This window comes from Meleagris gallopavo, chromosome 3, assembly GCF_905368555.1.
Source record: "Meleagris gallopavo chromosome 3, MGAL_WU_HG_1.1, whole genome shotgun sequence".
In the NCBI taxonomy this organism is placed as follows: domain Eukaryota; kingdom Metazoa; phylum Chordata; class Aves; order Galliformes; family Phasianidae; genus Meleagris; species Meleagris gallopavo.
Window position 1 is genome coordinate 52,359,696 of NC_139406.1, and position 12,721 is coordinate 52,372,416.

Consider the following 12,721-nt stretch of genomic DNA (forward strand, 5'->3'; position numbering starts at 1 on the left):
TTACTGATTAAAAGTTAGGAAATCTTGAAATTGTTACTGAAAACAAAATGTTGAAGTCCCTCCTTCCAAGCAAACTATACTTCATATACAGTAGAAGAACACTAGTAAAAAATATACAAAACACCATTTATATCTCCCTGGTATAAAAACAGCCCTGAAAATTCCTTTTTATTTCCTTCACATATTTCTGAACGCATATGTACAATGTTATTTATTAAGAATTATGTCAAGCAAAAAAACCCACAAAAATCTTCAAACAGTCATGGCAAGACCTATATATAAGAACGAATTTAGATTTCAGTACTAGATAACTAATTATAATTAATGATAATTCTAATGATAATTAAATAATTAATGCAGTATCTCATGCATAATGTCTACATTTGCTATCAAATAAAACTATATTGATTGGCAAATTCTTCTAATCACTTAGTTACACAAGAATGAGGTTATTTGTTAGTATTCCTGTTGAGTCACCTATAAATAGCAGAATTTTAGTATGCTTTAATATTTGTAAACTTTAATTTTTAGCCTGACATTACTTGTGACCATTTAATAAGCAATTTATTTTCTCCTTGCTGTTATTTTTCAGATTTTCAAGTGTTTTAAAATACGTGGTAAAACATAGAAATCCTAGATTATTATTTGCTTATTGTTTTGTTGCTTGCCTAGTAATTCTCTGCAGCAGAAGTGTTTTTTTCTTCCACATGAAAATCAAATAAAAAACTACAACCTTGTTAGAGATCTTTTCTGCAGTTACTTCTTCTTGGATTTCTTCATACTTTGCTTTTTTTTCATTGTAAGATAATTCAGCTTTACAAAGGTCTTCACTTAGTCGTTTTATTTGCTCTTCAGACTCCTCTATGCTTTTGCTGAGAGTTTTGACTTCTGACTGATATGCTCCTGTTCTTGAACTGTTAAAATAAATTTTTTTTATAAAGTCTGATTACTAAAAGGAAAACTCAATATTGAATACGTGAAGCTAAAATATTTGAAAATCAAAAGTAAAGGCAGTATTTCATCATCCATTTATCTGATGCTGAATACACTAAGCTCTTCCCTAAAACTTTAAACTTACTTCATTCATGACTGTAAGCCCTGATAGTTCCTTCGTATCAAACAATTACATGCAGCCATTTTTTTTACCTATACATTCCCATTGTTAACCTTTATCATAGAATCACAGCATCTCGAAATGGCTGAGGCTGGCAGGGCTCGCCCCCCATTATCAGGGACACCAGAGCAGGGGCGCAGGCCCAAGTCCAAGCAGCTGCTGAAGGTCTCTGAGCAGCAGAGCCCACGTGCAGCCTCCATACAGCACTCTTTCTTTTTGTTTGGCTTTTTGTAAGATACCTAAAACCAACAGACACTGGTGTGTAAATGAAGAACTGAAAATCTGTTTTATTTGCTGTTATATTATAAATGCATTGGGAACATTATGCAAAATACAGTTTAAAGTACAGCTATCTGGAATCAATAAACTGAGGATGCACAAAAAATGCCTGCATAATGTCTTACAAGAATTCAAAGGAAAACAGAAACACACAATATTCAGATTCTGTTCTGTAAATATTATAAATAAAAAAAAAATAAAGTCCATAGAAGATTTACTGAAATGCCTTTGGGACTGAGGCTTACGTTAACAAAGAGAATTCCAGAAACTTCATAATTTTATTTTGTCAAACTGTGTATTCTGGTTTTGGCAGAATTTTCATTTTGCTTCTTTCAAATGAAGATCAAAAAAATGCCAATGATAAATTTCAGCCTAAAGCAATCTGATGTTATTGAAATGGTGTATTACAGAAATAAAATAATAAATAAAAGCAAGGTTTTGTTTTATAGATGTACTTTCAGTGATAAAACAACACTTGCTTCCAATATTTACATTGCTAACATTACCAATTTCCAAGTTTTTGCAAAAATTCTTCACTTTCTCCTTGGAGTCCTTCATTTTCACATTTCAAAATGTCCAGTGCTTCATTGATTTTGAGAAGCTTTTGCTTTCTACTTTGTAGATCAATTTCCTTGGTGGATTTCTAAGGATCATTAAAACATTAAGATACTTTTAGCATAAGTCAGAATAAGTCAGGTCAACACAGAAGAGGCAAGTATGCAGACATTTTACTTAAATAAAATAATAAAGAACTTACCAATTCTTCCATAGATTTCACCAAGTCAGAACAATCATCCGATATTTTTACATTCTCATCCGCTTGTGCAGTTATTTTATTATTCAAATCTTCTACCTAAAATATATTTTAAGTAATTAAGTAATACAGATATCTCCTCTATTTTTCATAAACATTAAACAATTTATTTTAAATTACAACTAAAAGGCAGCCTATTAAACAGTAACTGGAGATGCAGTGCTATTCATATACACGTTCCCATTGTTATGTATCCAAGGTGAATCCTTAGACTTCACAGTACCAGTAAGCACACTCTCACAGTCTGCTAATTCATAAGTGACATATGTTGTGTAACTGAACGGAATACTTTTAATTCTGCTCAGTTCTAAGACTTTCCTTACTATCCCAATATCTCTATTGAGCTAACACAGAGATTCATACAGGAAAAACACTTTACTTCATTCCCCCCTCATTACCCTGAAGAGGCTGAAGCAACACAGAAATCCTGGCAGAGCTTAATTATACCATCTCCTCAGAGATATGGGTTTAAACTGGAATAGGATGAACTACAAGCTGGTATATAACCAACAAGGCTAAATTAAAGGTAAACAAATACAAAGGGCTACGCTCTGGAAGTATATGATACACAAATTCAAACCTGCTTAAAGAAACAACTGCTTAAGACCAGTTAAACAAGGCAGTCACAATGATTCACTGATGTTAAATAGGAAATAATTATGGAAATATCTAGTTAAAAACTAAAAATTAGATACTCCTGGACATTAGGAATGAAAGCCGAAGACGTAGCAAGGTCACAGTTGAAGTAGTGTGTCCATTTCAGGACCCTAATTCCAGACACTCAAGCTCAGGTTGGATGGGACTCTGGGAAACTGATCTAGCTGTAGGTGACCTTTAAAAATTCATTCCAACTCATAAATAAATAAATAAACAAATGAACAAAGAGAGTTCACAGAGGAAGAATGGTTAGGAATTAGAAAACGTTCTGATCAGGAAGACTGAAGAGAAGCACTTTTAGTAATCTAGGAAAAGGAGACTGAACAGCAGTATTTTTTTATATGTGAAATATTCTTAAAATAAGACAGAAATATTCCAGGGCAGAATGGGAAAGACAAACTGGTTACATTTACAGGGAAAATAACACACAAATTAACTATGAGCAAAGTGTTCCGGTTTTTCAATTGATAGTAATTAAAGAGGATGATTCAGAAATGTTTTTCTCTTTTTCATATGTTTTTAGAGCAAACATTTTGACAAGAACGATTTGAAATGCTGCCACATTATGAAAAGTATTCTAGATGGTATCCTGGAATCCCTTCTAATATAATAACTCTTCTGGTAATTTCAAAAACAAAGCATTTTTCTTATTCTTCTCATTCTTCTTAAAACACCACTTAGGCATCAACAGCCGCGCGTGCACACACACACACACACAAAAGCTTGCAATGACCTCTGTCTCCTAAATTATTCATTTTGCAGGTCTGACATTTATGTGGCTTTCAAAGAGAGATGTGAGGTATGAAGGTGTCTGTTGTCAAATTATAAATACAGATTTAGAAGACATTTACAAATTAACTTTGTGCACATGAAAATTATGAACATTGTTCAGTTGTTACTTTTTCTTTTACATCATCTAATTGTTTCTTCATTTTCTATCCCTATGTATGAAATCTGTCCTCTTTTTTAAATAGTAGTACAAGACACGATTACATTTGAAAACATTCTATCAGTAGCAATTGGTGGTGCCAGTAATAGAAAAGAAAAACTTTAATTAACAGTTGAGTACTGGAAACAAAAGGTATGAAGCATTAGAGACTGTCCAGTATGACTCTGTCTACCTATTTTTGGACATGGATGGCCTTGGCCCACCCACTACATGTTTCCCAGGATATTTTTTTTATTATTACTACTGATATTACATATATATATGCACATATATATATGTACACATGACAAGTTCTGTTGTGGCCACCTAAGTCCTGTTTTAGGCACCTAATTTCTTTTGGCTTGTTTCCTCCTTTTTTTTGTCTTTTTTTTTTTTTTTCCCTAGTGGCACCACATATGAAATATTAAATTAACTGAAAATGCCCAGTCAGACTGCATGAGGATCTCCACTTCATGTTTTAAACTGTTGTGTACAACAATGCAAGATTCCAAAAATAATATCAGACAAATATTGAAGAAAATAGGGGAATTTCAAGTAAAGCAGGCTATCACTCTGCATGCTGCAGGAGAAGGCTTCATGTGTCACCTCAAGACAAAAAAAAAAAAAAAAAAAAAAAAAAAAAAAAAAAATTCAAAAGGACATTCATGTTGTACTGCTAAATATTCAATGTAGGTGACTTAGAAGGATAACCAGTATTAGGCAGATGTGCACACAACTAAAAATATGTAGATCACTCAAAGCAATGTAAGATGATTGATAACTTTAATAAATAATGATAAACATTAATAGCACAGTACAAGAATGGACAATAGAGTTCTGTACAATTCTGCCACTTTTTACTTTTAAATCAAAACCTGTATTTTTACTTTTACAGAGGATAATAACTCTTAAGCATACAAAAATATTCAGGCATTCCTGTACTTTTCAATAAAAGATACTCATTTACTTGCTTGTTTATAAATATTCAAGACTCACTTTGCTGTTCCAACATTTTGCATCTTCCTGGATTTCTGCTTTTTGCTTCACTAACTCCTCAAGGTGTTTTTCATCCTTTATAATCTTCTCCTCTGTTTTTTTTAACTTCATACAGTATTCGGTCCAAATAAATTCAGAATGCTTTAACTCATTCCTAATAGAAATACACACGAAGTGAATCCATCTATCTGGAAATATTCCAAGGTAGTCCCTCTCCATAAAGGAAAATGTAAAGCAGATCCGAATTAGTAAAGATTTATTTTGATTCTCTACTATGTTTCTTGAGCAGGTATGCATGAGAGAATTTCAAAACACCCAACCTGGCAGGTTCATACAATTTCAGCCAGAAATCAAAACTACTCAGGCTACCCATTCACTTGTACTTACAGAGTCTGCCAACACTGCAGCTTCTAATTGGACTTCTCAACAGGCATTAGTGTAGTTGAGTAGGAAACTTTTGTTCAACACATTTATTAAAATAAGAGACAATTTCTTTTCTCCACTAGTGGCTAAATCTAGTTCAGAGCTATCTTCATTTAATCAGTCTAGTTCAGTGTCATTTTATGGACAAATGCCATTAGTGATTTTTTTTTTTTCTGTATCATCTTGTAACTGTTATCTTTGGTGCCATTATACAAGTAAGACACCAACTCTTTATGTAAAAATGAACTTGCAGAGAGTAGATAAAGTCAAAGAAGGAGCTAAACACCTTACTTCTACTCCAACTCACAGATGTATCAGCAGACACTGAATTATCAGAAAAAAAACCACCCATAATTACAGACAGAGGTAATGCAACAATAGTCAGGAAAACACTCCAACAATGAACTGTTAGGACTCGCAATAAGCTGTGCACAGGTCTTTTGTGTAAGAGAATGGTATTTTATAAAAGGCAAAAGAAATAGAGGGATATTGGGTTAACATTTTACAATGACTGCTGGTGTTTGTCTATTATTTTTGTTTGATGAAGACAAAAACTTCAATTAATAATTCAAGAGCCAAAGGTCACAGAATATATATATATATAATATATAATATTATATATTATATGAGCATGAAACCTAACACTTCAAATATCTGTCCTCCCTTATATCCTACTACTCACAACATATCACAGAATCACAGAATGGCTTGGGTTGGAAGGGAGCTCAAGGATCATCAAGCTCCAACCTCCACAACATAGGCAGGGCCACCAACCTCCATATTTAATACCAGACCAGGCTGCCCAGGGCCCCACCCAACCTGGCCTTGAACACCTCCAGGGACGGGGCATCCACAACCTCTCTGGGCAGCCTGTTCCAGCACCTCACCACTCTTTCTGTAAAGAACTTCACCCTGACATCCAACCTAAAACTTCCCTCCCTGAACTTAAAATCATTTCTCCTTGTCCTGCCATATAAATGACACTTGGAATTATTCTGATGACAGATATGTAACAGGCATACTACATATCAGCTACAACTTTTCTGAGTACAATCCCATGGAAAAGTATGCTACTATCAGCCATAGTGAACACGTGCAAAAATAACAGACTGTGCTGTGGGACATACCCCTCCTCCAGTATTTTCAGTTCTCACACTGATGGTACTCAACATAGAAAAAAGTGTATCAACAGAACTGCACCCTTTCAAGTCTGTGTCATCACAAATCTGCCTTTCTCACACCTATAAATGCCACATTATTCTGATCTTCCTCAGATGGCAAATGAAGAATCTACTTCGGCAGTGTAGGTATGACTTTAGTTACAAGCTTATCAAATGGCTGGAAAAACAAACTTGACCGTTGATTTCCTCACTGAGGGTAGAAAAAAGTGTCTTTTTTTTTTTTCTTGTAAATGCTGATACTCCTTAGCATTTTTAGTTTAACTTACCATTCACACAAACAAAAAACGAGAGTCTATATCACTATCATGTGCTACAAATAGGAAATACCTTAGCTAGGTGAAACAGAAAACATACATGGTCCATTTCTGTCCATAGAGAAAATCTAAACCCAGTAGAAAACAGTTACACCAGTTATACCCTCTTCATTTCCATTTGAGAGTGTGTTCCTTCACAGAGGGTACCAAATACTTTATTCTCAAATTCTATTGCATGTCTTGCTTTATTCTAGTGTGTATCACTACAATACAAGTTTAAAAATATCTCAATTCTTCCTAATCGGAACATCAAATGAAAAGGTCACTAGCAGTACCCGAAACTCTTACAACCGTTATTTGAGAATTTGATGTTCAGCTTCATGGTAGATAAGTCTGGTAGAAAAATGGTATTTCAGTGCCAGAATACAGGAACTACAATGAGCTTGTGTACAAACTATTTGTAACGGCTTATTTTCTGTCTTTTTAGAAAGTCAGATAGGTTGCTGATAGCCTGTAAACATAGAAAATCACAAAGTTTGTTTTTTCTAGTAACAATCTTACATACACGAGAAACCTCTCTAGCAAAGAGGTTTTCACTAAGTAAAAGTAACAGTTCTTACATGTTTTACATCTGTGCTTGCATAAAGAGTCACTGTAGTTCACAGAAGTACAAAGAAATACTGACATAGCTCCCTAGAATCACCCAGTTATCTGTCTAGTTCTGGTAGAAGGAATAAAAATTCTAAAGTAAAATAAGGTTAAAAAAACAAAAACAACCAAAAAAACCCAACAGTTCAGGAACTGATTCATAGAACATTACACTCGCGTATATTATTGGACCTTATCCCTTCCTTATTTTGCTAATGCAAACTAAGACAAAGAAAGTAAAAAGTCTTTTACAGTGAGGGTGGTGAGGACAGGAACAGGTTGCCTGGCAATGTGGTTGATGTCCCATCCCTGGAGACTTGCAAGGCGAGGCTGGAACAAGCCCTGGGCAACCTGATCTAGCTGTGTGAGTCCCTGTTCAGTGCATGGGAATTGGACTAGATGTGGGTCTGAACTCTAAGGATTCTATGAAAAACATATTTCAGGTATAACTGCTCAATTTTACAAAACTGAGAATTTAAAATATTTTCTAAATGCAAATTTTCTGTAATTTCATTGTCACTTCTAAAAACTAACATGCATCCGACTGTTTTGAACAGCTCTTACTTGTATTGACTTAGTAGCACCTCAGCACATTTAATTTTGTCATACATAGATTTTATCTTCTTTTTAGCTTCTTCATCAATTCTTTTCATTGTCTTTCGAATTTTCATGAGCTCAGAATGAACATCAGAATATATTCTGGATGCCTAAGCAAATAAAACAAGTCTTCTGAAAGATGTTACATAGAAATCACACACAATGTCACAAATATTAACAACTAAAAAAAAAAAAAATTCGAATTTTATTTGATTCATTGTAATTTTAAAATTGAATCTTAAATTTGAAGCAGTATTTTGTGATGCCATCACAACAAATTCTGCATGGTCTGCAATAAATACCCTAGCGAAAGACAACAAGATGTTGTAAAATTGCATGATATTAGGAAGTGTTACCAAGAGGCCATTCATTCTGTTGCAAAACATAGAAGTTATTGTGAAAAGTGGCTACTTCCATGGGAAGATAGTGACCTCTGGAGCAGAAAGAAAGAAATAAGTTGGAAGAAGTCACAGAGGTTTCTCTCAGTAATCTGACAGAATCATTACTTAAACATCCGAAACACCCCAAAGCAAGCCCTGCAGTCACCTGTGTAAAACAGGGGCCTGAGACAATGAAGACAATAAATAAAATCTTCACTGGTATCAATAGTACTGGGTCTACTCAGTTCCTGCCCAGTTAGTGGTATACACATGCTTTTTGCCTCATCTTTTGAAAATATTACAGATGTCAATAAAAACCGCGATACAAAATCTGTAAATACTAGTTTGCTGGATTTTAAAAACTAGAGATTCAAATTCAGTAACTGTTTCAACTGCAAAGAAAATCTCAGTGTGAGCTGCTTTCCAAAGGTCATGGGGGAAAAAAGAAAAAAAGAAAAAGAAAGAAAGAAAAAAAAAAAAAGAACCAGAAAAAAACAAAGGTGTAATGAGCAGTGTGTAAATTAGAGCACAGTTTGTTAATTAGAAGCTTTGCTGAAATGAAATATATAAATGAATTACAGGAACACAAAATCTGTCTTCTTAAGAAATGTGGTGTCTTTAAAGAAAGGACACTGAAAAAGTATTAATTTAATACAGTCTTTGGAAAAAAGTCTGTTTCCTGATCTGTGCTTTAGAGCATCTTAATTTTTTGACTGCAAACAATTTATTCTAAGAAATTAACAAGAAAAGAAGGATACAGAATGAAAATTGAAATAACCAAATTGATTTTTAATTAGCTGGTATCTTAAAAATGATCAAACTACCAGCTGTTTCATAGTCAGAACCATATGCAAGTTTTGGTGTGCAGAGAATTATTTCCAAAAACATAGAAGAAAAGAATTTGCAAGCTGTCATTCACACACGGAGTAATGATTGTGTCCCATTCATATTTAACTAAGAAAGGAAATGAATTGGAAAGATGCTACTTTATAACAATTCTCATATTATCTATGTGATGTGATGTTTAATTAGCTCTTTTTTATTTTAGAAGTACTTTGACATGACTGTTGACACTTCAATATGCAAGAAGTTAAAAATAAAGCAAATGTTTAAATAAACTTTTATTCAGAACCACCCAGAAGTATAAGATCATTTTTAGATTGTAAATGCAGTATCTTGAAATGGATTCCTCTCTAGATTTGAGATTAAAAGTAACTATAAAATATACATAGAAAATAATCAGTATTAAAATCTGAACTGGTGGCTACACAGTACCTCTCCTTTTCCGATACCCATTTAAAAATATCTACAGCTCCGCTGCACTTTGATTGTTCAGTCTGCAACTATCCACATTAAAAATGCACGAACACTTAAAAATAATTCAATTTTACTTTCTTTGACAACTTCTAATATTTCCACATTATCTACATTCTGGAACAAACCTTGATGTCTGTGAGAAATCTGAAAAGAATCAAGAATCTATGCAAACATCAGATATGTGCCATCTACATTTTCTGCAAAAAACAAAAAAGGAAAAAAAAAAAAAGAAACACAAACAGATGGAATGAACTTACAAATTTAGAATTACATTCTACATGTGCTTATGAGACATTTTTTAAAGGCCCACAGCATTATACTCCTTGGATTGTGTGCCTGTACTGAGGCACACAATTCACAGTTTTTGTCTACAAAATTTAAAATAGACTGGTGATGCCAAAATAATGCTGCTCTAAAAGGGTACGTATCTTTGTGATTGTTTTTTTTGTATGATTTGAACTCACCCTTTCATAAGCCAGTAACACATCCTTTACAGCTTCACCCTCCAGATTCAATTTTTCTTCCAGCAGAGGGCTGTGTTTCTTCATAAAGTCTACATCCTCCTGAATCCTTCTGCTGACTGCTTCTATCTTAAGTATTTGGTTTTGTACCTGTCGCAGCTGACGGCTTTTGCAATCGAAATGCCATTGTAGCTCTAAGGTATCTCGAGCGCACCTTTCGTATTCTGTTAAAGAGATAATTAGCATAACAAAATGTGTATTTGAGTGACACCGGGAATGCTTAGTGAGATAGGAAATGCACAGTTACAATACCGAGTATAAGACTTGCAAAATTTTACTGTAAACTACTGTAAAGGCCAAAAGAGGATATTGGTTACAAAAGACATCACCAAATAATACATTAGCAGTGGAACTGTTCTGAAACTCAATAATCTAACTACATCATTCAAGTAAATTCTGAGTGAGTGGTGGCTTTGTTTTTATGGAGGAAATTAAAACACTTAGCCTTAAGGCACATCTTAAGAGGCTGCCACCACACAAAAAGAGCTGTACTAAACTTGCCAGTCACCAGCAATGGACGTATGCGGATGCAGAGGAAGAACAGGCAAGTATATATCCCAGATCCCCTTAATGTAACAACTGTTTTCAGTTCAGGAACACTTTCTGAACTAAATGGGGCTTCAAAAAATCTAGACTACAGATAAATATTCAAAGCCGTCAAGAGGAACATATTCATGTTGCCATACAGAAATGTGTCAGTCTTAATTCACTTCATTGCATTTACTTCCCCTACACTGGTATAAATTTCCTGAGGGCCCTTACAAGAAAATATGTAACTAGATCGTTGGTTGCTGAATGACAGCACATATTTCATCTTGCTCAGAAAGAAAACCTTATTACAGACTGTGTCCTAACAGTACTGCAGCACCTGATGTTTAACAGTGAAAAAGATTACCAATTAAGAGAAAAAAAATAATCTAAACAGGAGTAAGCTCTTGCTATAAATCTGAGAGAGAAGTACATTTTACCGAGAAGAAAAGGCTTTCTAGATCTGAGAAGTAGCTATGGAATATCTGGCGCTATTCCTTAATAGTTGATACATTTCGCTGTGTTAACAACACATAAATCACAAATTTACAAATGTATTATTTCATTGCCACTAAAAGCTGAAGAGACATTATACGAGTAAGTGGCTTTTCTATATCATACTAAGTGATGCCTACCAGTAAAATGAAAAAAAAAAAAAGAAAAGTGTTTTACACTGAATTTTTATTATATTTCAGAAGAGGTCAGTTCTGAAGGTGGGCTGTGTCACTGCAATTACCTCAACGGCCTACAGGATGTAAAGGCAGCAGGAGTCAGCAATAATGGAAATCAAGGGAAGTCTGAAGAAATAACAGAATTCCATGCCTACTCAGAATGGGTCATGCAAACTCTTAATTATGAATCTCCTGAGTTTTTATTGTTTAGATTAGGGATAATTATTACATCCCTGGGGGTCTTTTCCCTTTATCCTCAATTCTGTATTAGCATAATTTTTTGTTTTACAGGTAATACTGTAAATTATTATAAACCTGAAAATGACAAATTTACTCCAAGGACACAACATCACACTGCCACAGCCTACTGATATCAAGGGAGGAGAGTTGGTTAATATCTACAACCCAACTTCTGCTTTTTATTGATGGTGTTTGTTTTTTTTTAAATAAATACTGTATCACTGTATCGCTGCATAATTAACAGCATTTAAAAATTATTCTTCTATTCCAAACTTCTGATATTTATAGAGAATGCAAAACAGTAAAGCAAAAGTATTAGGTGCCCCCAAAATATTTTTATTCTTTATTTTTGCATCTTGCATTACTGCTGTTGACTTGGAATGTAATAGCTCTGCAGCTCATATTACTGTGCTGCAGAACAAAGCCGTATTATTAACCTTCTTACAGTTTTTTTGCTTTGGAAAATTTGACCTTCCAGTTGCCACAGGATTTCTTCTGAAAGCAGTTTCTAACCTCCCTGTGAATTAATTTTAATTTTGATCCTTTATTCAACCTCTCCCTTTGTTTTCAGAACAATATAAACTGCCCTTCAGAGACTCCTGTTTTAAAAACAAATGAGCAAGCAAACAAAAAATCTGTAACAATCTCTGCAAATTAGTAATGTATTAGCAGCAATTTCTTGTTTCCAATTCAAGTTAGGCATTGGCTAAGATAAATATATAAATTAATAAGCCAAGAAATATAAAACAAAAATTATTCTCATATATTCTCAGGAATGTGCCCATCTTCACATTTTGCCTTTCTATGGAAAAAAAAAAAAAAGGTATTTTGAACTAAAAACATATCCTACATATCTTGGACCACGAGAAACTTGTCAAACTCTCAGGATGATGAGTATCAAGAATATGTACCACAGTACTGACTGTGATTTCACATCCCGGAACTCGCTATTACAAATTATGTCACTTCTTTTCATCTTAATGTTTGTCTCTCTTTTGGCATCCAATATAATTCTAAAAAACTACAATAAAATTATAGACAAACCACTGCTATGCTTTGCGAATCAGTGTCTGGGAATATTAACTGACTTCCCACCATCTCTAATTTTAGTTCAACCACACAGTAACAAACAGATGTAATGGGATATCATGATGGTTCTGAGCCTATATTTTT

At 33.9% G+C, this 12,721-nt stretch overlaps 1 protein-coding gene across 1 annotated transcript in view; it reads right to left on the reverse strand.

The window, feature by feature from the left end:
* CCDC178 (coiled-coil domain containing 178) overlaps window positions 1–12,721 on the reverse strand; it is a 183,717-nt gene that overhangs the window by 131,211 nt on the left and 39,785 nt on the right. Inside the window, exons 8-13 of the mRNA XM_085221020.1 lie at window positions 10,053–10,273; window positions 7,859–8,001; window positions 4,789–4,942; window positions 2,151–2,246; window positions 1,900–2,036; window positions 734–914 (exon numbers count right to left, since the gene is read on the reverse strand). Of these exons, the coding sequence (XP_085077146.1) occupies window positions 734–914; window positions 1,900–2,036; window positions 2,151–2,246; window positions 4,789–4,942; window positions 7,859–8,001; window positions 10,053–10,273 (932 nt within the window). The remainder of the gene's footprint in view (window positions 1–733; window positions 915–1,899; window positions 2,037–2,150; window positions 2,247–4,788; window positions 4,943–7,858; window positions 8,002–10,052; window positions 10,274–12,721) is intronic.